Here is a 26,458-nt window from a genome sequence, read left to right on the forward strand (position 1 = left end):
AAAAGGAGATATACTTATTTACATAATATGTTTTTTTCCAATTTAAAGTGTATAAATGTAATTAATTTCCAATAGTTCTTCCAGATATGATTTGTTTTGTTTTTTTTTTCGTTAAGAGTAATATTTTTCAAATTTGAACAGAATCGAAATATGGTACTCCTTCTGTTTCAATATATTGGATGTTTGACACCTCTACTGGAATCACATGCAATCAATTTCAAATATCTTCCTTTGCAGATGGTTGACCCGGGGAAAACTAATTACAAGCATACAATGCTTTTTAAGTTTTCGATTGTTCCCTAAACTCCGTCAATTTTTCTGGAAAACTTATGATAACAAGATAATAAAACTTTTCTGTTAGTTCTCTTATTTGTTTCTTGGTTTTGGCCAAACTCTAATACTTTAATTTTTAATTTACTTTAAAATTATCAAAAGTGTTAACAAAAATTATGATAGACGATGGCGATATAACATTTGAAAAACTAAAACTTGGTCAAAATTTTATTTTTAGTATTTTCAACCAAATACAACATGGACATGCTAAATTACAAAAATGTTTGTTACGTACACAGTCAAATCATTGATACATACATACATATATTGTATGTTGAATGCGTCTGTGTGTGACAAGATTTTTTCTCTTTTCACTATTATGATTTTTATTTTGTTAATTAAAAAGGTTACTAGATATAATAAATCTGCCAATTCTCTTGTTCTAAGTTTTCTTGAGCAACTTCACAATGCGTTTAATGGTAAACATGAACTCTTCNTGGAAACCGTTTCATCGCTCCTCCTCACAAACAACATTACAGAGAGGTATAAGATATTTCTCGATATGTGCATATTACATCAAATAAAAGTTTGAGGTTTAAAACTAATAGAAACATGTGTAANTCTAACTCTCATTTCACCCACCACAACGATGTGAGCCTTCACCTTGAAAGCCTAATTAATTTGATCATGATACGATTAGCTATTGACTACACAAGTTAACTAAATGAACTTGTTATGTTTTTGGGTTTGTCTTTAGGTGATGTTGCTCGGTGCACAAGACCACAACCAGGATGACAAGAAGATGCAAGTCACAGTGGCTTACAACCATTTTGGTAAAGGACTCGTACAGAGGATGCCTAGGATCCGATGGGGTTTCGTCCATGTTGTCAACAATGACTACACTCATTGGGAGCTTTACGCGATTGGAGGTAGCCAAGGTCCTACCATTCTCAGCCATGGAAACCGTTTCATCGCTCCTCCTCACAAACAACATTACAGAGAGGTACACGATATTTCTCGATATGTGCATATTACATCAAACAAAAGTTTGAGGTTTAAAACTAATAGAAACATGTGTAATATATAGGTGACAAAGAGGGATTATGCTCCAGAAGCTGAATGGAAAAACTGGAACTGGAGATCCGAGAAAGATTATTTCTTGAACGGAGCATATTTCAGACAATCTGGAAATCCTCATTTCAAGTGCTCGCACTCAAGGCAACAGATGATAAAACCCAAACATGGTGTGGCCGTTTCAAAGCTTACAAAATACGCCGGAGCATTGGATTGTCGGGTCGGAAAAGCATGCTAATATATATAACTCACTACTACCTTTTTCTCTTGTATCCTAGGCCTTTCTATATATATATAAGAAATGAAAAACAAAAATCATGGGGTAAAATTGGAAATGGTTCTTAAGCTATAAAAGTCTCTGTGTGTAAAGAATATATGCGAACGGCAGGATACTTTGTAACTTTAATTTGTTTGTGTATGTTTGGTTGTGTGCTCATTAATTTTTGCTTCTTTTTTTTTTTTGTGTGTTGCAAATATGAAACACCAATGAAAAAAAATCTAATTAAGGCAATCATTTTTTTAAAAAACAAAGACTTGATTTTTAGACTGCCTACTATATATACCGAATAATATAGTTTTAAGAGATATCTATATTATTATTGATTAGTATTGTTCAGTGACACGCAGCGCAATTTCTAATTGAAAATCTCGAGCAATGATACTGGCGTACTGCCGAAATCTTCGAAAGANTCTCAATTTCCTTTAGAAGATTGGCTTTGGACTCTTCTTTCATCAGTTCACTTTTTTCTTCTCCTTTTAATTTTTTCAAAGTTTCGGGTTTGACATCGCTGAGCTTCACTAGCCTCACGTCTCTCGCTGCTGCTTCATCGATGTTCCATCCTAGTGTGATGACTAGGGCCACGATTAGGCCTGACAGTACAAAAGATTTCTTTGCCATTGTATTGTTGTTTCAAGTTTGAGACNATCAACACTTTGGTTTTTTTTTTTTTTTTTTTTTTTTTTTTTTTTTTTTTGAAAAAGGCTTTAAGTTGAGACAAACCTACCTGCCTCAAATATATGAGAGGACTGAAACTTAATTTCGGTGGTAGCCCTTTACGCGGAAATTATTATCCAAAAGTAGAGCTAGGTTAAATTTGATCATGTTTTATTATAGGTAAACTAAAATGCTATTAATTTTTGGATTAGCCAAGTTTAGAAAATATTTCGCAAATTTTGTGGATAACCAAAGAATGTTGAGCAACCGAGAGTCAATACAATTCTTCTTTGACCATCAATACGTACATATACTATTTTTAGTCACAAGTAAATGGTATAAGATACCCCAAAAAACAAAACAAATGAACTCACATCTCTTCTCGCCGCTTTTCCTTTAACAAATTATTTGAATCTAAAAGTTCAAACTGATTTGTTAAGGGGAAGATTGAGCTTTAAACCATGGCAAAGATCTCCTTCTTGCTTTTCGCTATGGCCCTTATCGCCTTTCTCCACGCTTACGAAGCTCGCCACGTGGCAAAATTCGACGAAGCAGCATTTGTAAAAGACTTGCATAAAGCCGAGGCCATGATCGAGGAAGAGGTAAAGGCCAAAAGAATGAGCATTCAAGGTTTGACATCTGAGGTGAAAACTTTGAGCAAATCCAAAGTCGTGTTGAGTGAACTTGGAACCGCTCACAAAAAGGATATGAACTTAAAGCCTTACGAAAAGAAACTCAAAAAGATCAGCAGGGTTGCCACCCTTAAGAAAGCACCACCAGCTATTGCGAAAAAGAAGAAGCCTGTATCCATCATCCAATCGATTTTGAAGGACTTCGGATTAAACGGAGGGAAAAATTGACACACAAACGAACACAAATAAAATAATAATTAGGGTATGATTATTGTTTTCATGTGTTGAAAGGGGGTTTGGACTTGTCCATGGAGTTTAGCTTTACAAGTGAGAGGAGCGAATAATTCTCACATATTTGGTACATTAGTTGCATCATATTGTATTGTACCTAATACAATTGAATGAAATATTAATACTACATTATTACTAGTGATATCATAATATTTTCCATACGATTTTTTAAAATTAACAGTCTGTGGATACAAAAGTTCACAAATAAAAAAACAAAACACCCGAACAATAACTTAGAAAATAATGAAAAGACGATTGTTTATATGAATATATATTCAGATCAAAACATGAAATATACAGTACAGATAAAAACGTTTTGCTATATCCCTCAACAGAATCATGTGCTATCCAACAAAATCTTTAATCTTCTGTGACTTTTATATCTACTCATGCCAAATTTAGACGAAGTAGAGATACACGTACACTAGTATGATTGTTTAGTATTTAATTTCTGTTTCATTAAAAAATCCAGCTTTATCACACTACTAATCAGAAGTCTAAATTTATGTAATTAGAGATGAAAATAAAATAAAATAAACTAATAGTAGTTAATATCTGTGAAACAAAAAAAATAAAAATAATAAAAGTAAATGTAGTATTCTACTTTGTAATAGGACCCATTAAGGAAAGCAGAGCTCCAATATTTTTGAAGAAATTTATATCAGCTACAAAGTGCTTATAGGCAAACTTTTGAGGCAGCTGCATAGGACTTTATCTCATGCATGGGTCCTGGCCTATTGGGTAAGTTTTGCTTTGAATGTTTCAGCTTCCCATATATGATTTGATTGATCAGTTGGTTCATCGCATAGCCGTTATACCAAAAGTATCTAAACAAAGAAGTCAAGAATCTTATTATTTGACTTCCCATAATTGAAGGTTTAAGGTTTTGGATAAGATTGACAAACAAAAATTTCGTTATGCGACTATTGTGGGTGACCAAAGAAAATTAAGTAATGAAGTCAAAACCATTCCTTAACCATCAAAATATGGATACATTTACATACTATTTTTACGCAGAGATAAAACTATAAATGATTTACGAAACAGACATACGAACTCACTCCTCTCATAAAATATTTTCCTTTTAACAAACTATAATTTGATCTATTTCAAATTAAGTTAAGGGAAAATCAATCTTTAATCATGGCAAAGATCTCCTTTGTGCTTCTCGTTGTCGCCCTTATTGCTTTTCAACATGTCTCTGAGGCTCGTCGTCCGATTAATGTTAACGAAGAAGTGGTTGAAAACGACTTGCACCAAGCCAAAGACTTGCTCGAAGAGGACTTGAAAGAAAAAGAAACGAACATCAAGAACTTGGAAAGCGAGGTGAATTTGTTGACTGATTCTGAGTTGACGCTCATTCAGCTCGAAGATGCTTACAAAAGTGGTAAGAGTCTTGACCATTTCGGGAAAAAACTCAAGAAATTCAACAGGAAGATCAAGCAAGCGCCTGAGGAAGTGAGATACGTTTCCATAATCCAATCCATTTTGAAGGATTTGGGATTAAACAAATCGAAAAACTAAACCAAGAATTTTAATTAGGGGTTTGATGAACGTTTAATCTTTTGATGCGTTCAAAGGAGGTTTTCAATTCGCCCATGGAGTTTGGCTTTACAAGTGAGAGGAGCAAATAACTTGCCCATAGTATATATATTTAATTGCATCAACTGAATAATTAATCAATTGTACTACAATTAATTGGAATGTATTACTACTACTAATACTGTTGAGGTACTTTTGTAAGGTTTTCTTTTTTTTAATTTAGGTCTTATCCCAATGCATCTTAAAATTAGTTACAGAAATATAACAGATTTAAACTTTGTTTACCACACTTAAAATTAATAATTTATGAGTTGATATCTATTAATTAACATGCATAATCATGTGCAAACCTAATTTTTAATTTATATTCATATTCATCGAATTTCTTTAATACATTATTATTCAGCATGCCAATACATATGTAGCCAGTCCAACAAACTGTACATAAAATAAACATACGCACAACTAAATATTAATTTCTGAAATTACATATACATAATTTTTTTTAAAAATTCAAGATTCGTCTCAAAGAGAAAGAACCTAAAAGAAGAGTGAACTCTTTCAAACACTGTCTCCACTTTTGTTTTCTTCTTTTTGGTCTGTTCTTCTTTGTGTTTTGGGAACGTGTGCTTTTAATACTCTTCCTCTTTCCTATCCTTCAACGTAAAATTATTTGAAGAAAGTAACGTAGGATAGTGACCATGACACAAATTGTTGACAAAAGTAATAATATATAATGTAGGATAGCTCTGGGTGATTAGATATTAGCTCACAGCAACAACAACAACAAAACTACCATCGAATAGATTTGACTCAAAACATTTTAAACCAACAAAGATATTATCTATATAGTCTAACTGGTAGATGAAGAAGGGATTTTACGCTGGTTTGAAAACTTGAACATTTTGGCTTTGAATGGTTGTAAGGTATGGTATAAACCGGACAATGCATACCAATATTTTGGTATGCAAAACATTGGACTGTGGTATGGAGCAGATTAGTATGGAGTTTATATTAATATGTAGCTTTTGAGGAGTAGAATGAAAAATATAGACCAATAATGAATTTACAATGGTACGGAGTTAATATAGAGATTTTTAGTATGCATTGGTGAATGGTAAATTAAGGGCAGACTACTCCAATTTTAATCTGCTGCTTTAGAGCATATTGTACAACCATTTCAAAGCGGTATATACGCTGCGAATGGGTTTTTCTTTTAAATGGTTCCATGAAAATTCAAATTGCAACTTGCAAAGATAAACTAATAAAATATATATTTGAAAAACTCTTTGCAATATAATATAACTATATAAGCTATAGATCATGTTGCGTCAATGACAGAGCTGGAATCCCACTCGAAGTCACATGCATATGAATCTTTCTCACTTTTATATCCTTATTTTTCTTAATCAATCTGTACCAAACCTATATCAAATAATATAAAATTAGATATGTAAGTTGAGTAAACCATGATTTTTATCTCAGTCAATTTGGTAGAGCCTTAAAAATTAAAGAGAGTGGGTTATTCGTTTTTTTGAACCACTACATATATTGTAAACGGTGAATATATTCCCAAATCTAAAAAAATGTTATGGGACGAATGCATTAGAACTTTATGACTTACCCTGTTACGCATATAATTTGCTCAAATAATAAAGAATTATTTTATTGATTTAATTAACGCAACAACAAATTTTCGCACTATACACCAATGCTCTACGTACAAACCCAAAGAAACAAAATGAACAATTTAAATTTAATAGAGAGTAGCAATAATTCCAGAGAGTCAAATTCAAAGAGATGAATTGTTTCTTCTTCTGATGAAGATGATTGTGATTCGTGACCATGATGATTACGATAGTGCCATGATGGTGATGATTTTTTTGAAGAGCTATAGGATCATGAATCAGTTGAACTGGTGGGGATGGTTGTGGTTTGGGTCAGACCATGCCCAATAACCAGCCGACGTCGTTTCATCAATGCCATTAAACATGTTACAAAGGCTCTCTTCTTGAACCATCTCATGATTCTGGTGATGATCATCATTATCACGATGTGCAGATGATCGGATCGATGAAGGGAAAAGGTCTTTGATCGTGTTCACATGTGTCGTAGTGATCTCTCTAGGCATCTCCAGATTTATGTCTGAACTATTCTCTGTGCTTCCATTGTTGCTCCATGAGGCTTCTGCCTCTCTCTTTATGATGTTTGCTTCATTACATTCTTTGTTCTTTAAAGCCATCACCTAAACATCACACAATTCATCAAGTGTTATGTTTCAGAAATTCAAACATAGATGAAATACATGGTCTCCTATGCATAATGCATTATATTTGTCATAATTTCAATTCTATATACAAACAGTATCACTTAGATAAAACTATATATTTCGATATAAATTTTTGAAATGGCAAAATAAAAATAAAAATTACTAATATATACTTTAAATAAGATAGAAACCTTATTTATATAATTTAAATTATCTTAAGTCTGTAGAACTTATAAAATCCCCTTACTTAGATTTGTTTTGTAACTATAACTTTTCAATAATTATAAATCATTTAAAACACACAAAATGATATAATACGATCAACTATAAAGTATTCTTCTTAATTCTGGTTAGTGCTTCCAACACATGCCATTACTTGATAGTCATATGGGAATGTATTAAATAAACGTATATATTGATCAAGAATCCTTTATTTAATAAACAAAACACCTACTGTCTTTTGACAAACATCTTATGGTGTTGGATCATGTGCCTAGCAATAATCTATTGCGTATCGTATTAAATGAATCTAATCATACTTACACACATAATCTACATATACAGTATATATATAAACCGGATAAATTGTACCAATCCAAGCCAAAAACAGATAAAAGTTTGAAGAATTATAGTACTAAAATTAATTTTACGTTGCGGAATACTTATTAGTCTTGTAAAACCAAAAAAAAAAAAAACTAATCAAATTATAACTGAACGCTGAATTAAATATTTTACTGAATGAACACATATAGTATACTTTATATAGTTACATACCTCAGCAAGGAGTTTCTTGTTGTAGGCAAGTAGAGAATCATGGTCGGATTTAAGAGACTCAAACTGTTTCTTGAGTGAATCATAATCTCTCTCGAGCTGTCTAGTCTTCCACCTAGCTCTCCTGTTTTGAAACCAAATCGCGATCTGTCTCGGTTGCATCCCTAATGCTTTAGCTAGTTGTATCTTCCTCTCTGGCTCCAGCTTGTTCCCAAGCTCAAAGCTTTTCTCTAATGCCTTAACTTGCTCTAGTTGCAGTCTCTTTTTCTTCTCTCCAAGCATAGTATGCGCCCCATCGTCTGATAGATTCTCCTCATCCAAGGTTTGATTATGATCTTCTTGCACGTTCATTAAAGACATGGATCTGTTCATCATATAGTTTCCTCCTCCTATATACACCAAGAAAGGCAAAATATATAATTCAAGAGTTTTATATCAATTTTATGCAGAGAGATAGATAGAGAGAGCAAGTGAGTACCACTGAAAAGATGAGGAGGACATGNAAAAAAAAAAAAAAAAAAAAAAAAAAAGAGAGCTAATCAAATTATAACTGAAAGTTGAATTAAATATTTTACTATATATTAATATATGAACACATATAGTATACTTTATATAGTTACATACCTCAGCAAGGAGTTTCTTGTTGTAGGCAAGTAGAGAATCATTGTCGGATTTAAGAGACTCAAACTGTTTCTTGAGTGAATCATAATCTCTCTCGAGCTGTCTAGTCTTCCACCTAGCTCTCCTGTTTTGAAACCAAATCGCGATCTGTCTCGGTTGCATCCCTAATGCTTTAGCTAGTTGGATCTTCCTCTCTGGCTCCAGCTTGTTCCCAAGCTCAAAGCTTTTCTCTAATGCCTTAACTTGCTCTAATTGCAGTCTCTTTTTCTTCTCTCCAAGCATAGTATGCGCCCCATCGTCGGATAGATTCTCCTCATCCAAGGTTTGATTATGATCTTCTTGCACGTTCATTAAAGACATGGATCTGTTCATCATATAGTTTCCTCCTCCTATATACACCAAGAAAGGCAAAATATATATAATTCAAGACTTTTAAAATCAATTTTTATGTAGAGAGATAGATAGAGAGAGCAAGTGAGTACCACTGAAAAGATGAGGAGGACATGAAGGGAGTTGATCTTGACTAGTTTCTTCATGAAGTTGTTGGAACATAAAACCATGTTGAGGAAACGCCATCTCCAATCTCAATCCTGCGTCTGTGTCTGCGTTTGGATCAAACACATACATGTATATATATTATATATACGTACAAAATACCTCCAATGATAGATCACTGATATGCTCCTATTGGAATTTGGAATAAATCTAGGGATGATCAAATGGTTTGTTGTTAAAAATTTGAAAATCAGTAACAAATGAGTTTGGAGTTTCTTGTGGATCTCATCAACCTCTCATATAAGAGAAAGAGAGAGGAAGAGAGAGAACGAGAAGGAAGAAAAAGATCAAGTTAGAGAGGCTTCTAGGACCCATCCTTTATTAATAAAGCTTAGGCTTATATTATTATTATTCATATATTCATGTATAAACTCTTTGTTCAAATATTTTATAAGTTCTCTCTATACTTTTCTCATAAACACACAAGTAATAACATGTAACGTTACTAATAATATCTTCAAGATGTTTTTTTTTTTTTATCTCACAAGTCGCAACCCTTGGAAGAACCTCACATGTAGACAGACAGACATTTAATTATGTTTTGAAACGAGAAGAGTCAACTGTTTTCTCCTCCATCCATATGGGCCGCTGCTTTTGCAGCCCGGCCCAAAGCATCTGAGAACCATAAAGCCCCATTAGCAAAGTATCGACTGTTCACAACACTAGTCGCTGCAGCTGCAGCCACTTTCCCTGTAATGGTGGCTGCGGCCACGGCAGCTGTTCCTGTGACAAGAACCGCGGATTTCGTGAACTCCGAGAAATGATATTTCTCATCTGCTGATCTCACGACTTCCATACTGGACTGAATGTTCTGTGTAAGGCCAATGTAATGGCTGATCTCTGCCAATTTGGTGGCTACGAAGCTTGAGAATCTCTGAGACTCATCCAAAGCTCTGGCTTTACCGATGACGTCTGTGCTTAGAACGTAGCCTTTAGCCATCATTGTCTTTACAACTTGTTGAGCCACGGTTACAACTTCTCCAGGTGATGAAGCAAAAGCATCCGAACGAGTGGCCTTTAAACCTCAAGAAAAGAAAGTATTTTAAGACTTGCTTCTTATATAAGCAAAGTAATATAGTAAGGTCTGTTTTTGTTACCGTTACACTATAGTCTTCTTCTTTTGGTGTGAGATGGTTAGATTCATGTAAATAGACACCGTACATGGATATGGAAACGGTTCGATCAACGATCATAGCTCCCTGAAAACGTTAAAAATCAATACGAGAATAGAATTTGACAATTTGGAATGTTTTGAGGAGTTCACTTACGCTAAGCAAGACAGCCATATCCAGAGCATACGCATCTCTGAAAGTTACATAAGCCGTTAACGCATCCCCTTCGTACCTGAGATACATGGAGACATTAAACAAGAATCTAAAAATAAAAATGTCTCTTGAATGATTAAAAAAGTTTACTGTAAACATTGTCCTTATAAAATTACCCGGTGATCTCGACGAGCTCGACGATTCCACAGTGAGAAAAGAAACTAAGAACATCTTTCTCAGTGGCTTGAGGAGACAAGTTGGTGACTTCGGCAACGTAACCACAAGGATACATTGTTCTGTTTTCTTACACAAACCTAGATACCTAGAATCAAAGAAGAAAAAAAACATAAACAAGATTCTTGAATCAGCTTTCTTGACAAATTCAAGAACTACGATTAGGTCATTATTGACATTATAAAGTGTCCCTTCTTTAATTCTATGTCCATACCAAATTGATTGCAAAGAGAACAGAGTAATAACATAACCCAAAGTTGTAGTTAAATGAGAAGTATCAACAAAACAATCGGACACTTCGAGAAGCACACACAAAAACTCGATTAGTGTTTTTTTTAGCTTACCAGATATATAAATAATAGGCATAAACTGATCAGGAAAGACTGAAAAGCAGAGGCAACGAAAGAGACGGAGAATAAGAAGAACACAGAATACGTGTGATTGATTTGTGAGAGAGAGAATTTTTCACTTTTCTTTTCTCTTTTCATTTTTGTCGGCACGGTATCGATGTTGTTTTGTGGACGGCGAGGATGATGTTCTAATCCGCGCGTCAACGATACGCTCTAATGATGCGCGTTATTGATCTTACATCGTTGAATAATGAGCGCAATATATTGACTTTATTGGGCTTATGAAAGCCCATATTTCTGTTTCTAAAGCCCAACAAAAAATAGATCCGTCAAAACGCTGAACCTTGAAAACAATCAAAACGATTGGACCGCCGTGATTTGGATAATATTTAACGCCGGCGTGACAAGCTGAAATCGTAACCGTGGTTTATCATAATCTTTGACGATGAGCCAACACGGCGCCTCAGGCAATCCCGAACCTAAATCCGGACCTCCTATTCCGACAGGTTCGTCGAGTCCGAAGATGAAGATTAGTCCCAAATTGAATCGCTGGTCCATGGGCCGAGCTCTACGATCCGGTGGTGTTAAGCTCGACCGTCCAATTCGCCGTACCGATGACACGCATTGCCGTCAACCAACGGAAGCCAAAGAGACGGATGAGGATGATAAGAAGACGTCGGCGATTGACGTTGAGATAACGGCGGGAAAGTCTATCTATTTGATTTCCGACGGGACAGGGTGGACGGCCGAGCACTCCGTTAACGCAGCTTTGGGGGCAATTCGAAGATTACTCGGTGAATCGTGGATCTTCTGTAAATACCCATCTCTTCTCTTGGGTAAGCAAAAAAAAAACAATCTTTTTTTTTTTTTAATTTCTTTTTAAGTTTCATCATCAATCACAGGGAGTTACAATTAGTGATCTTTGTACCTATGTTGTCAGTTTTATTGAGTTGTGATCATGAATTTTAAAGCAAAGTTGTTACGGTTTGAGAACTGTCATGACTCTGGTTTGGCTTGGGTTACTTATTGTTCTGTTCAGGTTGAGGATGAGGAGAAGCTAATAGAGATTATCAACCAAGCGGCCAAGGAAGGGGCAATGTGTTTCTATACTTTAGCAAACCCTTTAATGTCTAAATCCGCTAAACAAGCCTGCGATCAGTGTGGTGTGCTTTCGGTTGATATCCTAGGACCAATCATCGAAGGCATTGCGTCTCATTTAGGTGTTTCTCCATCAGGTCTTACCCGTGGAGCACCTGGTACTAGGGTCAAGACTCTCAATGATGCATATTTCAAAAGGATTGAAGCCATTGAGTTTACTATTAAGCAAGATGATGGGACTTTACCCGAGAACTTGAGCAAGGCTGATATAGTTCTAGTTGGGGTTTCCCGGACAGGGAAGACGCCGTTGTCCACTTACATAGCTCAAAAGGGGTACAAAGTTGCGAATGTACCGTTTGTGATGGGTGTGGAACCACCCAGGACACTCTTTGATGTTGAACCGAGAAAGGTTTTTGCTTTGAAGATTCAGCTTGTTGTACTTCAAGCGATTAGGAGAACAAGGGCTAAAACTTTAGGCGTAGATACACAGGCAGAAAACAATTACTCAGGCATCGATCTTGTTCGGAAAGAACTGGATTTCGCGTCAAGGATCTTTGCGGAAAACCCTGGATGGGCGGTGATAGGTAAACAACAATATTTAAAACACCATTCTCATTTTTGCTACTCAATGTTAGCAACAACAAGGTTTTCAAGTAGACAGTATTCTCATATTATTTTTTTGGGGTTGTGGTGGTGGTTGCAGATGTGACGAATAAGGCGATTGAAGAAACCGCGGCTGTGATTCTGCGGCTGTACCATGATGGTAGAGACAGTGCTACTTCAGTACCGCGTATCTCACAACGCTACTAAGCTCACTCCTTTGATGAAACAGTTCGGTAGTATTTCCTGAATTGAAAGATTGTATGAAGTGAATAAAGTATCAGTAATATAATAAGTTAATAACAATTCAAACAGAGGCAGTAAAATTTTAGTTGAATTTTCATTTTCATGTTCAAAGAGAGACGCACACCATGCCGTCTCTAGAGGGGGATCGAACTAGGGGAGGTGCAATTCCCTCCAAAAGGGGTTGCACATGCCACTAGACGCTCACCTCTCTTGGATAAGAATTAATACGGGACTGTGATTAATTTGTTTCATGGTAATATAATAATCTGTATAAAAACAAAAGAATAATTATCATCATCAGCATTCAGTTGAAACGTTGCAATTCGGATGTGTTGGCAAGTTGATAAACGTTTCTGGATTCCATCGTGAAAGACAATTTTTAATTTAGAGAATGCTAAGAGATGACGGTAGTTTTAAAAGGTTAAAGCGTCGCGGTCAAATGATTTGGCCTAATTGGAAGAACATGCGCGAAACATTACAGGGAACTTATAATGCATGGATGCATGTGGGATCAAATAATTGTTTTTCGATAACGTCCAAAGATTAAACATTCATTCATTCATTCATTCATCATGCATACGTAGATATATTAATCTTATAGATACAAAACTAAAATTAATTAAATTCTTTCATCGGTTACGAAAGTATTTCCCGAGCTATAAGGCAAATATAATTACATTGTTTTAACCAAACTATAGGTGTCATTTCTCTTGTTAGAGGAACTATATAGGCGTCTTAGTGACGTAAAGACACACGAAATTTGCAATTTTTAAATCCCAATTTGTATTTTATTTGGTCTTCAAGAAATTTAGGCTGCCCCTTTGTTTTCTGCTGTAGCAATTTATATATGTACACCATACATAAGGAAAAACAGGAGTAGATATTATATACACAAACTTACATATATTCTACACAAATGTAGTACGACTTTTGTCAATTTGCACTCTTTATATTCATACAAACAATGATTGGTCTTAAGAACAACAAAAATACAACAAGCATTCCACCGCAGACCAATGATGGTCAACTGCATTTTCATGTTAATTAATTTCAATGTTCTAACCACAAACACTTAAAATATGGCAATTTTAGATTAAACTACTTACGTAATTGCGTATAAATAACTTCGACCTTCATCAACAATTCATCATCAATTAATCTAGCAAAAACCAAGAGTCCAGAGCTACAAGCTAAAGAGACAGTTCAAGATATGGCTGCTTCTAAGGGATTAGTTGTCTCTTGCTTGTTCTTAGTGCTGTTGTTTGCTCAAGCCAATTCGCAAGGCTTGAAAGTAGGTTTCTACAGCAAAACATGCCCACAAGTCGAGGGTATTGTCAAAAAGGTCGTGTTCGCTGCAATGAAGAAGGCGCCTACACTTGGTGCTCCCTTGCTTAGAATGTTCTTCCACGACTGCTTTGTTCGAGTAAGTTTGTGTAAAGCGTGAAGTGACTCATGACTTTTATATTTTTCATCACGTACGTCACGTTTTCTTGGCAATGTGAGATTCCTAGTAAAACTATTAATGTGTTGTATTATCTATCGTCTGATCCATGAATCTTATAATTAACAGGGATGTGACGGATCAATTTTGTTAGATAAATCGAACAATCAAGCTGAGAAGAGTGCGGTTCCTAACCTAAGCCTTCGAGGGTTTGGCATCATAGACGATTCCAAGGCGGCTCTAGAAAAAGTGTGCCCGGGCATTGTTTCTTGCTCTGATGTCTTGGCACTTGTCGCAAGAGACGCAATGGTTGCAGTAAGTATAATCTTCATCACATTAATGCAAAAAATAAAATTTACATACACATAGAGCTTCCAATATTTACTATGAATCTTTAGCTTGAAGGACCATCGTGGGAAGTTGAGACGGGAAGAAGAGACGGCAGGGTTTCCAATATCAACGAGGTCAACTTGCCATCGCCTTTTGATAACATCACCAAGCTTATCACAGATTTTCGCTCAAATGGCCTCAACGAGAAGGATCTAGTCATTCTTTCAGGTTCGTAAAATATTGAATGATGTATATCATATATAGTCTGACTGAAAAAATGAATAATTAGAGGTGGATTAATAAATGGAAAATACGTACACATGTTTTTTTCTAAAGGTGGACACACTATTGGAATGGGACATTGTCCTCTAATGACAAACCGGCTTTACAACTTCACCGGGAGAGGAGACAGCGACCCGAGTTTGGACTCGGAGTACGCAGCTAAACTCAGGCAGAAGTGCAAGCCAACAGATACGACGACGGCTCTAGAGATGGATCCAGGAAGTTTCAAGACTTTTGACGTGAGCTACTTCAAGCTAGTGGCTAAGAGAAGAGGACTTTTCCAATCGGATGCTGCTCTATTGGACAACTCCAAGACTAAGGCTTATGTCTTGCAGCAATTAAGAACTCATGGGTCAATGTTCTTTCATGACTTTGGTGTCTCTATGGTGAAAATGGGTCGGAGCGGAGTTCTTACGGGTCGTGCTGGGGAGATCCGTAAGATGTGTCGGGTTCCTAATTAAGAGATAGTATAAAAATGAAAATATATCTATGTGAGTTTGATTATTATTGTTTGCTTCTATATATATATATATATATATATATATCGCTTTTTTTTGTTGTTCTTCATTAAATGTGATTGTTTTCTTGGGAATAATAATAAGCTGTATTTAGAAATTTTAAAAGTCTTGAAATTCGCATTTATAATAAGGCTCAAGTTATAAAGCTTACTCGTTTGAACAAAAAAACAAAAAAAACAAAATATTATGATTTTATTGGTTTAGATATATAGTTGGATGGATACAATGAAGGGATTGAGAAAATGGTTAAAATAAACCTCCAACTTCAGCATAACATCTGTTCCAGACTTGACGAATCCGGGGACGGGCTTTAGAAGCAAATTGTTTGAACTTGTAAACCTTAAACATAAAATCCCTAAAAGCCATGTGACATTTTTCGCCGTAGATCATCATTTTCATGCAACAATACCTCGAAGCTGGTTTATCTTGAAGAATCTCAGACAGGACTTCTTCGTTACATCTCATGGCGCCCATCATTTGACCGCAAACCAGGGCATACTCCATAAAATATTTTGGCAGTTTACGAGTCATGTCTCTATTGTATTCATCCGTAGTCGGGGACCTCGCAAACGGATCTAAATCAACATTGGGATCTATCAACGGTTCCTCGTTATCTTCAAGTTTTGAAGCCAAACTTGGATAAGCAAACAATACCAACGTGGTGATCACTAGAAGAGATGCCATGAAAACACAATTACTATTAGTCTTCATTATTTATTTTCTTTAGTCTCCTTTTTATTACTTCTAGTTAAAATTTGTATGTTATATATATATATATATATACACAGTAGTCGATTAAATGTTATCCAACTAATCAGTTTCTTTTTTAAAAATAAAATAAATAAAAGTAAGTTTTTGGTTGTTACTCATTAAAAGAAAAAAAAATATTTATTTACTTTATGTAATTTAAACTTTAAACATTGACGGTTTCGTTATCGTTGGATGTATATAAATTTCATTAAATATACTTCAGTTTATAAAAAAAGTTTCATTAAATTGCATAAAACACTCAATTTTTAGCATTTAAAAAATAAAAACGTTAATCCTAATTAATATCAAAAGTTTCATTTGAACATGAGGTGTGAAGTTTAAAAAAAAAAAAAAATCTAGAAAGATTCAAAATATATAACTAATGAAATCAATTTGTGCATGTTTAAAATGTAAAAAATTGAAAGGAATGGTCAAAAGAAATTCTTCAAAAGATGTGGACGGTGCCTCCTGATGTATCAATATAGATTATGCGAAAGAGTCTTCTTGATATCTGTATTTTTTTTTTGGACGATTACGATTTATTCTTGGGAAATCTCGAGGAATTATGTGGAGATAATAGATCCATCAATTTATGCCTAATCCAATGCTTTCTTTTCTTTTTCTTTTGGCTACATACAAAAAAAAAAAAAAACTAGTAAGATTTGCATATTAAAGCTCATGAATCACGCGAATGGTATTTGAGTATTGTTGTATATGGTGAAATCTCGTAGTGGCCCCAGTTTTGGGCAAATCTCTCTCACACGACTCTGTTTTGTTTGATTCCTCTCCTCTCTCTCGATTAATTAATAATAATCCACAGCAACAACAACAACAACAGCACAGCCGTCGCGACTCTTCACTCTCAAAGCACTCGTTTTTATTTTTTTCTCGCTGCTCCCCCGACAAANAAAAAAAAAAAAAAAAAAAAAAAAAGAGCCTTTGTCTTTTGGATCATCTGAGTTTGGTTCTTCTCAATTAGGTCTGAGTCCGACGAGTTTGTGCGTGATCTTCTCTTTCTTAATAATAATTACAGCCAAAAATAAAATTAAAAAAAAAAACTTTTTTATTTTGTTCGAGTTTCAATTGAATCAAGTTTAATGGCATCAGTTGCCGAGAGCTCTTTTCCTCTTCTGTGTCAAATCAAGACTCACCGTCGAGTCACTTCTTCTTCTTCTTCTTCTTCTTCTACGCTGAGGAATTCGGGTCACCTCCGAGTTTCTTACCCTGATGGGTCGCTGTCCTTTCGTGGTCGGAGCTTCGTTCTTGGCCATCGATGGAAGTGTGTGAGGCGCGTTGAGGCTACTAGCAGCTCTGATTCTTCTGAATCTGCCAGTGGAGATGAGCCAGAGGATGCGCTTCAGGCTACCATTGATAAGAGCAAGAAGGTTCTTGCTATGCAAAGGAACCTTCTTCAGCAGGTTTTACTAGATCCATCCTTTTTTACTCTTTTCACCTCTTCAAATTTACATATGATTTTTTGGTTTTATAGTAAAGATACCTTTTTTAGCCTTTTGGCAATGATTCAATGTGAGTATTAGGTCACTCAATTGTTTTCTGGAGATCTTTAGAGTATAAAAGGTCCTTTTTTTTTTTTTTTGTCCAAAACTATGAGCTGTAAGTGAGAATGTGTCAATATAATGATGTTTGTGATGCTTAATTCTATGGAGGCTGTTCTTGAGTAGTAGTTTTAGGATTAGATTTATTGAATTGTTCCTTGACATTAGTAGTGTCTTATGTTCTTTCACTTTATCTATCATGTTACTCTTCAGATTGCTGAAAGGAGGAAGCTGGTCTCATCTATAAAAGAGAGCACACCTAACTTGGATGATGGGAAAGGTTATGGTTCTTCTGTGAATGCAAATGCTGATACTACTATGAAAGATAAGATGGATGGAGACGCAAACGGTAGTGTCAGCGCAAGCAGTTATGGCAAGTCATCTTTGAACAAAGAACCAGAACCTAAGACTTTATCTCCCAGTAGTACTGAACCCCTGAAGAAAAGCAAACAAAGCTCAGTGCCTGTTAGATCTTCTTCCCCTGTAACCTCTCCTGACAAACCATCCAGTGTAGCCGCTAATGGGAAACTTTGGTCTAGCGTAGTAGCCTCTAGTCTTGATCCTCCTAATAAACCCTCTTCTCCTATTACCTCTTCTGAGAAGACTTCTTATCCCGTAGCTTCTTCTGGAAAGCCGAGTAATTCTCGCGCTGGTGCATTTTGGTCAGACCCACTACCCTCTTACCTGACTAAAGCACCAAGTATAGAGACCGACGAGTACATGGAAGAAAGAGAGGAAAATACACATGTAGAAGCTAGTAGCGAATCTAATGAACCTGGGAAGGACGAAGAGATGCCGCCTCCACTGGCTGGAGCAAATGTCATGAATGTTATATTGGTAGCAGCAGAATGTGCTCCATTTTCAAAAACAGGTACTTTATTTCTATTCTTTTTACCTTTGATCAATTGTGCGGGCTTTGTTTTACTCATGCATAAGTAGTTTTCTCTTGGAGTACACGAACTGAACACTGTAAAATTGTATAGGTGGCCTTGGAGATGTAGCTGGTGCTTTGCCAAAAGCTTTGGCTCGGCGTGGACATAGGGTTATGGTAATATTGATCAAAGAGTGCCTTTTTTGTTGTCATCAAAGCTCTCTGTTTGATCGTGGACATCGAAACTCAAACTAGTTAGTAAATCATCTTCTTTATTTTTCTTCCCTAGGTTGTGGTTCCTCGGTATGCAGAGTATGCTGAAGCCAAAGATTTAGGGGTACGAAAGAGATATAAGGTGGCCGGGCAGGTATAAAAGCTGTTAATGTATCAAGATTGGAATTTTTCTTTCCTTTTCATTTAAATTCCTTAACAAAGAGTAGACGAGGTAGAGAAAACTGAAGTGGAGCACACTTTACTGCAGGATATGGAAGTAATGTACTTCCACGCATATATAGATGGTGTTGATTTTGTTTTCATTGATAGCCCTGTCTTCCGGCATCTGAATAATAACATTTACGCTGGCAACCGACTTGTAAGACTTCTATCTTATTCTCCCTGTTTCTTTACAATTCAGCCTACAAGTACTAAGTTTGGTATATCTGAATACAGGATATCTTGAAGCGAATGGTTTTATTTTGCAAGGCTGCTGTTGAGGTAAACCTCTGCTGTAAGATTTTGAACAGGAGATCGATATTATGCCGCCTTCTTATACCAGTTTCGGTTTCTTGAAAAAAAATTCAGGTTCCGTGGTATGTTCCTTGTGGAGGGGTGTGTTATGGAGATGGAAATTTGGCTTTTATAGCAAATGATTGGCACACTGCGTTGCTACCAGTTTACCTGAAAGCTTATTACCGAGATCACGGAATGATGAAATACACACGATCTGTTCTTGTAATCCATAACATTGCTCATCAGGTTAGTAAATATTTTCATTCCAAGAAGTGACTTATTTCATGCTTATTATATCCAAAGATCTGTGCATAACCATAATGGTGGAAAATTAGGGTCGGGGACCGGTAGATGATTTCTCATGCGTGGATTTACCGGGGCATTACTTGGATACCTTTAAGTTATATGACCCCGTAGGAGGTGAGCACTTCAACATTTTTGCTGCTGGTCTAAAAGCTGCCGATAGAGTTCTCACTGTTAGCCATGGATATTCCTGGGAGGTTAAGACGTTAGAAGGCGGTTGGGGTCTGCATAACATCATTAATGAAAACGACTGGAAGTTTAGAGGAATTGTGAATGGTATAGATACAAAAGAATGGAACCCTGAATTTGATACTCACTTGCACTCTGATGATTATACCAACTATTCCGTGGAGACACTTGGCATTGGTAAACCTCAATGTAAAGCTGCATTACAGAGAGAGCTTGGTTTGCCTATTAGACCTGATGTTCCCCTGATCGGTTTTATTGGAAGATTGGATCACCAGAAAGGTGTTGATTTGATAGCTGAGGCAGTTCCATGGATGATGAGTCAGGATGTTCAGCTGGTTATGTTAGGCACAGGGCGACCGGATCTTGAAGAGGTCCTCAGACAAATGGAGCATCAATACCGAGATAAAGCACGGGGATGGGTTGGGTTCTCGGTTAAGACAGCACACAGAATAACAGCTGGTGCAGACATATTGCTGATGCCTTCGAGATTCGAACCATGCGGTCTAAACCAGCTTTACGCAATGAACTATGGAACCATTCCGGTGGTCCATGCTGTGGGAGGGTTGAGAGAAACGNCCGATAGAGTTCTCACTGTTAGCCATGGATATTCCTGGGAGGTTAAGACGTTAGAAGGCGGTTGGGGTCTGCATAACATCATTAATGAAAACGACTGGAAGTTTAGAGGAATTGTGAATGGTATAGATACAAAAGAATGGAACCCTGAATTTGATACTCACTTGCACTCTGATGATTATACCAACTATTCCGTGGAGACACTTGGCATTGGTAAACCTCAATGTAAAGCTGCATTACAGAGAGAGCTTGGTTTGCCTATTAGACCTGATGTTCCCCTGATCGGTTTTATTGGAAGATTGGATCACCAGAAAGGTGTTGATTTGATAGCTGAGGCAGTTCCATGGATGATGAGTCAGGATGTTCAGCTGGTTATGTTAGGCACAGGGCGACCGGATCTTGAAGAGGTCCTCAGACAAATGGAGCATCAATACCGAGATAAAGCACGGGGATGGGTTGGGTTCTCGGTTAAGACAGCACACAGAATAACAGCTGGTGCAGACATATTGCTGATGCCTTCGAGATTCGAACCATGCGGTCTAAACCAGCTTTACGCAATGAACTATGGAACCATTCCGGTGGTCCATGCTGTGGGAGGGTTGAGAGAAACGGTTCAACAGTTTGACCCGTATAGTGAAACTGGTCTTGGTTGGACATTTGATAGTGCGGAAGCAGGTAAGCTGATACATGCCTTAGGAAACTGTTTGTTGACGTATAGAGAGTATAAACAGAGTTGGGAAGGGCTTCAGAGAAGAGGAATGACACAAGATTTGAGCTGGGATAATGCTGCAGAGAAGTACGAAGAAGTTCTTGTTGCTGCTAAATATCAATGGTGAGTTAATAAATGTTCCTTTTGTTTACTGTCTATAAAGAACCTGTTTTTTGGAAGCTTAGTTGTGTAGATTTGGTGATAAAACTACATTGGAGCTCGGCAAATTCTCGTGCCATTAAGCTCCTTGTGGTCCAAGGACCAAGCTTGTTAATCTTTGTTGCTTCTCTCTCTCTCTCTATAGTAATTCTAAAGTGATACATATATACTTGACACATATATACTTGACAAAGTAGATTGATAATTACATATGGTGAAAACCCTAACTTAAAGAAATCAAGAAGATGGGAATAAAGTTGGAGAGAAAGTTCTAGAAATCTTGTCACCATTGAAGTGAATGTTGTTGAGCTTGTGATGACACCACTTGAGGTGAGAAGATGAGACTAAAGACATGTGTAAAACCCTAGACACGAGCTTTAAATCTATCGTTATGAACCTCACTAACATAAAATGTTCATCTTTCTCAATCTTATCTGCTTCCATGTTAGAAGATTTCTTCTTGAACCAAATTTTCTTCTTGTTCCCTTGTTGGATCTCCTTCAACAAGTGTTCCTTCTTCACAAATTTAAAAAAAAAAACTCTAGAGAAATTGGAAAATTGGAAGTCTTAAATTGTTTATAAAAGTAAATTTACCTTTTGGAGTGAATTTTTAAGGTCAAGAAAGAGCTTAAAGTCTCTAGGATCTTCCAATTCCATAAGAGGAGAATTAGTCAAAGAGATTTTAAGTCTTTCCCAGATCAAAGGTTTCATGATGTCTACTTTCACAAAGTCATAGAAGACTTCAATACATCTCTCTATTGCTTTCAACACTTGCTTGTCCTGACTTCCTTCTTCTGCTTCATGAGGTCCCTCTCTATTATATCCTATTGAACAATTAAAGATAAGAAAATTATGAGTTCAAAACAAAGCTTAGATAATTCTATATGGAAAAAGAATCTAGAATGAAGAGAAATTGACCCCAAAAAGAACTATCATGTGGAAATTATACGAATCTAAAAATGGATGAATCATGCTAACCCTCAACATTTGAAATTTTTTTTTTTTTTTTGAGTTTCGTAAGCACATCTTTTTCTTGGTCAACATGTAGAGTTGACAATTTTTAAGAGTTTAATTGATTAATATTCATTGGTAGATAACTTATCACAAGTCACACAAGTCATCTAAGTAAGATAAGGGGTGTTCTTGTGACTTGTGAGTTGTGTGACTTATCCACCAATTTACGTCGAAAGATTCTGTCGACACATAACCTGTTAGAGACCAAAACTAGACTATTTCTTTAGAAATACAAATTAGTTGTGTGATTTTAATCTATTGATTAGTCGTCGTATCTAAAATGAAATATATTTGGAGTTTTAAAATGTTTCTTAAGGAGTAGAGTGATGAATCTTGATAGTGATTTTAGAATTTAGTCAAGAAGTCTGTTAAAACTCATCTTATGACCACATCTTTATAATTTTATAAGAAAAAGCAAGATTCATAACTAATCGTTGTTGCTAAAAAAAAGTAGAATTTTGTTCCTACGATTCCAACCAACGTAATTAAAAACTATTATATATGAACTCTCAATTTATACTCGATGTAACCCACACACCAAGAAAAGTATTTGAAAATTCTAGGTATATTTAATATATGATATATGTGACTATTAGATAAAGTAAATTACCTGAGAGTCGAGGGACTTGAAAGAAGCTCATCAACTCAAATCTCCTTTGAACAAAGCTCAAGACTCTTTTTCCTTGGCACCTTTCATCTTCCAAAAACCTTTCTAACAAGACCTGAAAGTTTTGGAACTCTCTAGAGATAATGTCATGTAACCCACCAGCGGGTTTCGAACTATCTTTCACTGTAATGTACTGATGCTGAAGAGCTTCCCATGATAAGCAAGACTGAGCAACATAAACTAGCTCAAGGTCCTTCTCTATGCTTTGTTTTAGCCTCTTCTCTGCCGTTTCCCCCCATGAGCGCAAACTACTTGCCGTCATTTGGTTCGAGATCACACCTAGGAATGGTAAAAATGAATATTAACATCAAAATTATGTTATAGTACTGGTTGGTAAACTATAGTATATTAAAAAGACTTTGGTTTCAATTATTGTTAGTCTTTGAGAATGCTGACAAATCGACTGTTGTGTAGGTCCTGAGATTCTAGTTTAGATTAATTCGGTGTCTCCCCCAGTTATAACTTATAAAGACAGTAAAAATGAAAATAGACTTACTTAGTCCATAGGTTCTATCGCGGCTGAGTATGTCATACCATCTCATTCTTTCGCAGTACTTCTTGTATACTTGATCAGTTTCATCATCTTCAACAACTCGATGTGTTTGATTCTCTATCTCAACTGTATCTTGGCACGCTGAATCCAAGCTTGCAATAGATGAAGGCGAGGGATGATCTCTATCGCTAGCTACTAGAGAAGATAGATCATAATTCTCCACGTCTGAGTTTACGATATCTTCTTCTTCTTCACCACTGGTTATAGAATATTCATCTTCTTGATCTAGTGGCATAGTCGTCTGGATTTCTAACTCAAGATTGTTCTCCATGTTTACAGCGTCATCAATGTCATCATCAATGTCTTTTTCCTCTTCCTCCTCGCCCTCCGTATCAAGAAGCTCAACAACACCTTCTTGATCAAATTCGTAGAAAAAATCGTCTTCCTCTTCCTCTTCCTCTTCAAGAAGCTTGCCTTCTCGCAGAGCTAGAAGAACTTTTAATTGAGTATCCACTTGATATTTAAAAGAAAAGCTAAAGGCAGGAATCGGATTATGAATACTTCTAGAAAGTTCCAAGTTATTAAGGGTATTCTTGATCTCTTTCCTAGACTTAATGGTACATGTAGCCTCCCTTCTAACCATAATGACTTGGAGAAAACTAGTAAATAGCTTAGAGAACGTGACCAAGACCGATGAAAAGGCGTTGTATAACGTTTGAAAACATGGGAGAAGCCATAAAAAGAAGAGATAGAGCCATATAAGAAGTTGACAAAGAAACAGAACAACAGGGTGCATGTATAGTTTCAGATAAGACGATCTCAAGAAACCATCTCGAATCACTATGGATTCTATAATTAGCCAACATGTTGAGAGTATAGCCATCAAAACTCACAGAGAGGCAGAGAGAGAGAGAGGAAAAGAAAGGGACTCAAAAGAGTGCCTTTATAAAGTCGAGAAGAAGTAGATGAAGAAGCTGCTGAGAAAGAGCCCTGTTGGAATTTTTATCCCTCAGCATGATTATTAATAAATAAAGTTGGTAAAAGGTCAATTTTATTATCTTGAATGTTCTTTCCTCCTTATTTATTGATTCAAGTTTTGTTTGGTTTTGAAATTTTAAACATGTTGGAAATATTCGGATTTTAACAGAAAAATATCCGTTTTAGTGTTAAACTAAACCTATAAGGCCATGTATTGGCTATAATCAATTTTTTTATTAGAAGAGCCAACTTGACCCTCCATAGTTCTAATTGTTAACCTACGGCAGACAAATGGAACTAGTGACATGATTTTGTAAGTTTTTATCAATCATGATCCACATAGAAAGCTCATCACTTCTCAAGCTCCATCACAGAGCACACATGAAGAACATAACTAACTAACAGACACAAAAACACACATGATGTTCTTCAATGTTAGTAACATCTTTATGTAACCCTGCATAAAAGCTTCAAGTTTCAACCTAACCAGATCATACCTAATACAACATCAATGCCTATTTCCATAGGGCCCTATCTCCAAGGCGAAAGTAAGCAAGCACAAATGAAAAGCAGAGAGTATAACCAAAATGTTCTTCACTATAACCGGTTTCCCACAATATCCTTACAATGCTTGTTCCCATTGTACCTTATTTAAACACAGACTATAACATATTTATCAGTTCTTGTAAAAAAGTGTGTGTATGAGAGTAAAAGCTAACCGAAGAAAAAGAGTAAACGATCAAATCTCATTTCCAAAAGACTGAATGAACCTTGTATAACTTTCTTCTCTGTTTTTCATTTCTTGATCTTCCTCTGCTGCTTCTTTGGTCCCGAAACCACTAATCTCCTTACAGAACAACCACACCTGGCTCTGAAAACCAGGACAGCTCTCCCATTAGGCGGTGCCATCTTCTTGAGCTCGGCTTCCAATTCACGGTGATGGACACGAGGCAGCTGAAACATCCCCCTCTTGGCGGCACTGTTGTTGCTGTTGTTGTTGGAGCTCTTGACGCATTCCTCAGTCTCAAGCTGAATATCAAACTCAACAGCTTTCCTAAGCCCTTTACAATTGGGCTTCCCGCATCTCTGCATAGTACACAAGAGTATAACAAGCCAAGTGGAGAGAGCAGCGCAGAAGATACTCAAAGCTAATGAACCATACACAATAGGGTTCTGCAAAATCTCTTCTTTGACTAAAACAGAGAGATCTGAAAAGAACTCAATAGACTTGAGGGTGATGAGCTTGACGTAAGGGAAGAAGAGGAACCCGCAGGCGGTGATCACGGCGATAAGGATGACGACATCGATCGCAACGGACTGAGATCCGTCGCAGACAGGGAAGTTGGAACAGGTCGGGGACGAAGCGTGGGATTTGCGAGTGGTTCTTGGCGGCTTAGAGGAGGAGTGAAGAGAGTTGGACATGATCAATGTTGTTGTTGGAGATTGGTCGACGGAATTGCAGACCGAGATTGAGCTATGGAAATATACCATCTCACTCACTCGATTCCCTCGAGAGAGATAAGTTAGCAAAAACCAATTCAAATCTTCAAAGTTGGATCCTTTTTTGTTTTCGGTAACAAAACTATTTTGGGATTGGGATTGGGATTGAGATCAGAATCGATCTATGAAACTCGATTTGAATCCCAATTCAAATCAGATCGAGCAAACGAAGAGAGATATATGGAATTCACCTAATCAAACTGAATATTAGAAGAAGAAGAAGCTCCGTTTCGATCAGATCAATCGAGCAAATACAAAAAAAAAAAAAAAATCAGATTTTTTTTTTTAGTTGGTAGAAACTGATGAAACTGGTGAATGAATACCTAAGAAACCGATCCAAAAGAGAGAAAGCTAAATCGAATCGGAAAAAGAAGAACAGAGTTTTTAAAAAGACGAGATTGATGAAGCTACAACAACTAACAACAACAACAACAACAAATTCAACGTCTTGAGAGAAACTGAATCGTCGTCTTCGTCTTCGTCTTCATCGTCATGATGAATTCAAAGTTAATCTTCTTTTTTTGTTTTTGTTTTTGAGGGTCCAAATCTAATCGGAAAGGGGAATCAATTGTATATTCGTAGCCAAGAGTGACTGACACGCGTTTCTTTTTCTAGATAACTCTTTTTTTTTTTTTTTTTTT

General features: G+C 36.3%; 11 protein-coding genes across 17 annotated transcripts; 6 read left to right on the forward strand and 5 right to left on the reverse strand.

The window, feature by feature from the left end:
• LOC104702913 (probable pectate lyase 7) lies at positions 886–1,848 on the forward strand. The gene is made up of 3 exons (XM_010418836.1): positions 886–924; positions 1,031–1,276; positions 1,361–1,848. The coding sequence occupies exons 1-3, from the start codon at positions 886–888 to the stop codon at positions 1,583–1,585; spliced, it is 510 nt and encodes a 169-aa protein (XP_010417138.1). The 3' UTR covers positions 1,586–1,848.
• Positions 2,660–3,346, forward strand: LOC104790133. The gene has a single exon (XM_010516193.2). It carries the CDS (start codon positions 2,743–2,745, stop codon positions 3,139–3,141), a length of 399 nt encoding a protein of 132 aa, XP_010514495.1. The 5' UTR covers positions 2,660–2,742; the 3' UTR covers positions 3,142–3,346.
• LOC104791045 lies at positions 4,280–5,030 on the forward strand. Its single transcript, XM_010517206.2, has one exon. It carries the CDS (start codon positions 4,348–4,350, stop codon positions 4,726–4,728), a length of 381 nt encoding a protein of 126 aa, XP_010515508.1. The 5' UTR covers positions 4,280–4,347; the 3' UTR covers positions 4,729–5,030.
• Positions 6,406–9,294, reverse strand: LOC104791937 (homeobox-leucine zipper protein ATHB-20-like). 2 transcript variants are annotated; one of them, XM_019243694.1, is made up of 4 exons: positions 9,065–9,294; positions 8,890–9,003; positions 8,411–8,796; positions 6,406–6,991 (listed from the first exon to the last, which is right to left on the reverse strand). In XM_019243694.1, the coding sequence occupies exons 2-4, from the start codon at positions 8,981–8,983 to the stop codon at positions 6,653–6,655; spliced, it is 819 nt and encodes a 272-aa protein (XP_019099239.1). In that variant the 5' UTR covers positions 8,984–9,003; positions 9,065–9,294; the 3' UTR covers positions 6,406–6,652. The 2 variants fall into 2 exon arrangements, with proteins under 2 accessions (XP_019099239.1, XP_010516613.1); XM_010518311.2 differs by having other exon boundaries at positions 8,890–9,294.
• On the reverse strand, positions 9,393–10,974 carry LOC104792817 (binding partner of ACD11 1-like). Of its 3 annotated transcripts, none has more exons than XM_010519388.2 (5): positions 10,806–10,974; positions 10,404–10,549; positions 10,231–10,306; positions 10,060–10,161; positions 9,519–9,977 (listed from the first exon to the last, which is right to left on the reverse strand). In XM_010519388.2, exons 2-5 carry the CDS (start codon positions 10,517–10,519, stop codon positions 9,519–9,521), a joined length of 753 nt encoding a protein of 250 aa, XP_010517690.1. In that variant the 5' UTR covers positions 10,520–10,549; positions 10,806–10,974. The 3 variants fall into 3 exon arrangements, with proteins under 3 accessions (XP_019099244.1, XP_010517690.1, XP_010518377.1); XM_010520075.2 differs by lacking the exon at positions 10,806–10,974 and adding an exon at positions 10,676–10,782; XM_019243699.1 differs by lacking the exon at positions 10,806–10,974 and having other exon boundaries at positions 9,393–9,977; positions 10,404–10,519.
• Positions 11,169–12,840, forward strand: LOC104698933 (pyruvate, phosphate dikinase regulatory protein 2-like). The gene is given in 4 exon segments (XM_010414569.2): positions 11,169–11,583; positions 11,585–11,647; positions 11,851–12,493; positions 12,613–12,840. Coding segments are annotated over 4 exon segments (1,140 nt in total). The 5' UTR covers positions 11,169–11,256; the 3' UTR covers positions 12,720–12,840.
• On the forward strand, positions 13,902–15,431 carry LOC104699796 (peroxidase 27-like). Its single transcript, XM_010415527.2, has 4 exons — positions 13,902–14,178; positions 14,326–14,511; positions 14,595–14,754; positions 14,863–15,431. The coding sequence occupies exons 1-4, from the start codon at positions 13,966–13,968 to the stop codon at positions 15,267–15,269; spliced, it is 966 nt and encodes a 321-aa protein (XP_010413829.1). The 5' UTR covers positions 13,902–13,965; the 3' UTR covers positions 15,270–15,431.
• Positions 15,573–16,041, reverse strand: LOC104702925. Its single transcript, XM_010418847.1, has one exon. The coding sequence runs from the start codon at positions 16,035–16,037 to the stop codon at positions 15,573–15,575; it is 465 nt and encodes a 154-aa protein (XP_010417149.1). The 5' UTR covers positions 16,038–16,041.
• LOC104700682 (starch synthase 2, chloroplastic/amyloplastic-like) lies at positions 16,768–21,297 on the forward strand. Of its 2 annotated transcripts, none has more exons than XM_010417247.2 (9): positions 16,768–17,494; positions 17,846–18,503; positions 18,616–18,680; positions 18,793–18,870; positions 18,985–19,095; positions 19,173–19,217; positions 19,305–19,478; positions 19,568–19,732; positions 20,342–21,297. In XM_010417247.2, the coding sequence occupies exons 1-9, from the start codon at positions 17,174–17,176 to the stop codon at positions 21,131–21,133; spliced, it is 2,409 nt and encodes an 802-aa protein (XP_010415549.1). In that variant the 5' UTR covers positions 16,768–17,173; the 3' UTR covers positions 21,134–21,297. The 2 variants fall into 2 exon arrangements, with proteins under 2 accessions (XP_010415549.1, XP_010414882.1); XM_010416580.2 differs by having other exon boundaries at positions 16,769–17,494; positions 19,568–19,700; positions 20,310–21,297.
• Positions 21,378–24,388, reverse strand: LOC104702134. 2 transcript variants are annotated; one of them, XM_010418996.2, is made up of 4 exons: positions 23,343–24,388; positions 22,790–23,125; positions 21,760–21,989; positions 21,378–21,678 (listed from the first exon to the last, which is right to left on the reverse strand). In XM_010418996.2, exons 1-4 carry the CDS (start codon positions 24,220–24,222, stop codon positions 21,403–21,405), a joined length of 1,722 nt encoding a protein of 573 aa, XP_010417298.1. In that variant the 5' UTR covers positions 24,223–24,388; the 3' UTR covers positions 21,378–21,402. The 2 variants fall into 2 exon arrangements, with proteins under 2 accessions (XP_010417298.1, XP_010416604.1); XM_010418302.1 differs by having other exon boundaries at positions 21,378–21,681; positions 23,343–24,387.
• On the reverse strand, positions 24,895–26,412 carry LOC104703658 (uncharacterized protein At5g19025-like). Of its 2 annotated transcripts, XM_019243720.1 has the most exons (2): positions 25,480–26,412; positions 24,895–25,403 (listed from the first exon to the last, which is right to left on the reverse strand). In XM_019243720.1, exons 1-2 carry the CDS (start codon positions 25,806–25,808, stop codon positions 25,166–25,168), a joined length of 567 nt encoding a protein of 188 aa, XP_019099265.1. In that variant the 5' UTR covers positions 25,809–26,412; the 3' UTR covers positions 24,895–25,165. The 2 variants fall into 2 exon arrangements, with proteins under 2 accessions (XP_019099265.1, XP_010418364.1); XM_010420062.2 differs by having other exon boundaries at positions 24,895–26,412.

This window comes from Camelina sativa, chromosome 1 (assembly GCF_000633955.1).
Source record: "Camelina sativa cultivar DH55 chromosome 1, Cs, whole genome shotgun sequence".
Lineage (NCBI taxonomy): Eukaryota > Viridiplantae > Streptophyta > Magnoliopsida > Brassicales > Brassicaceae > Camelina > Camelina sativa.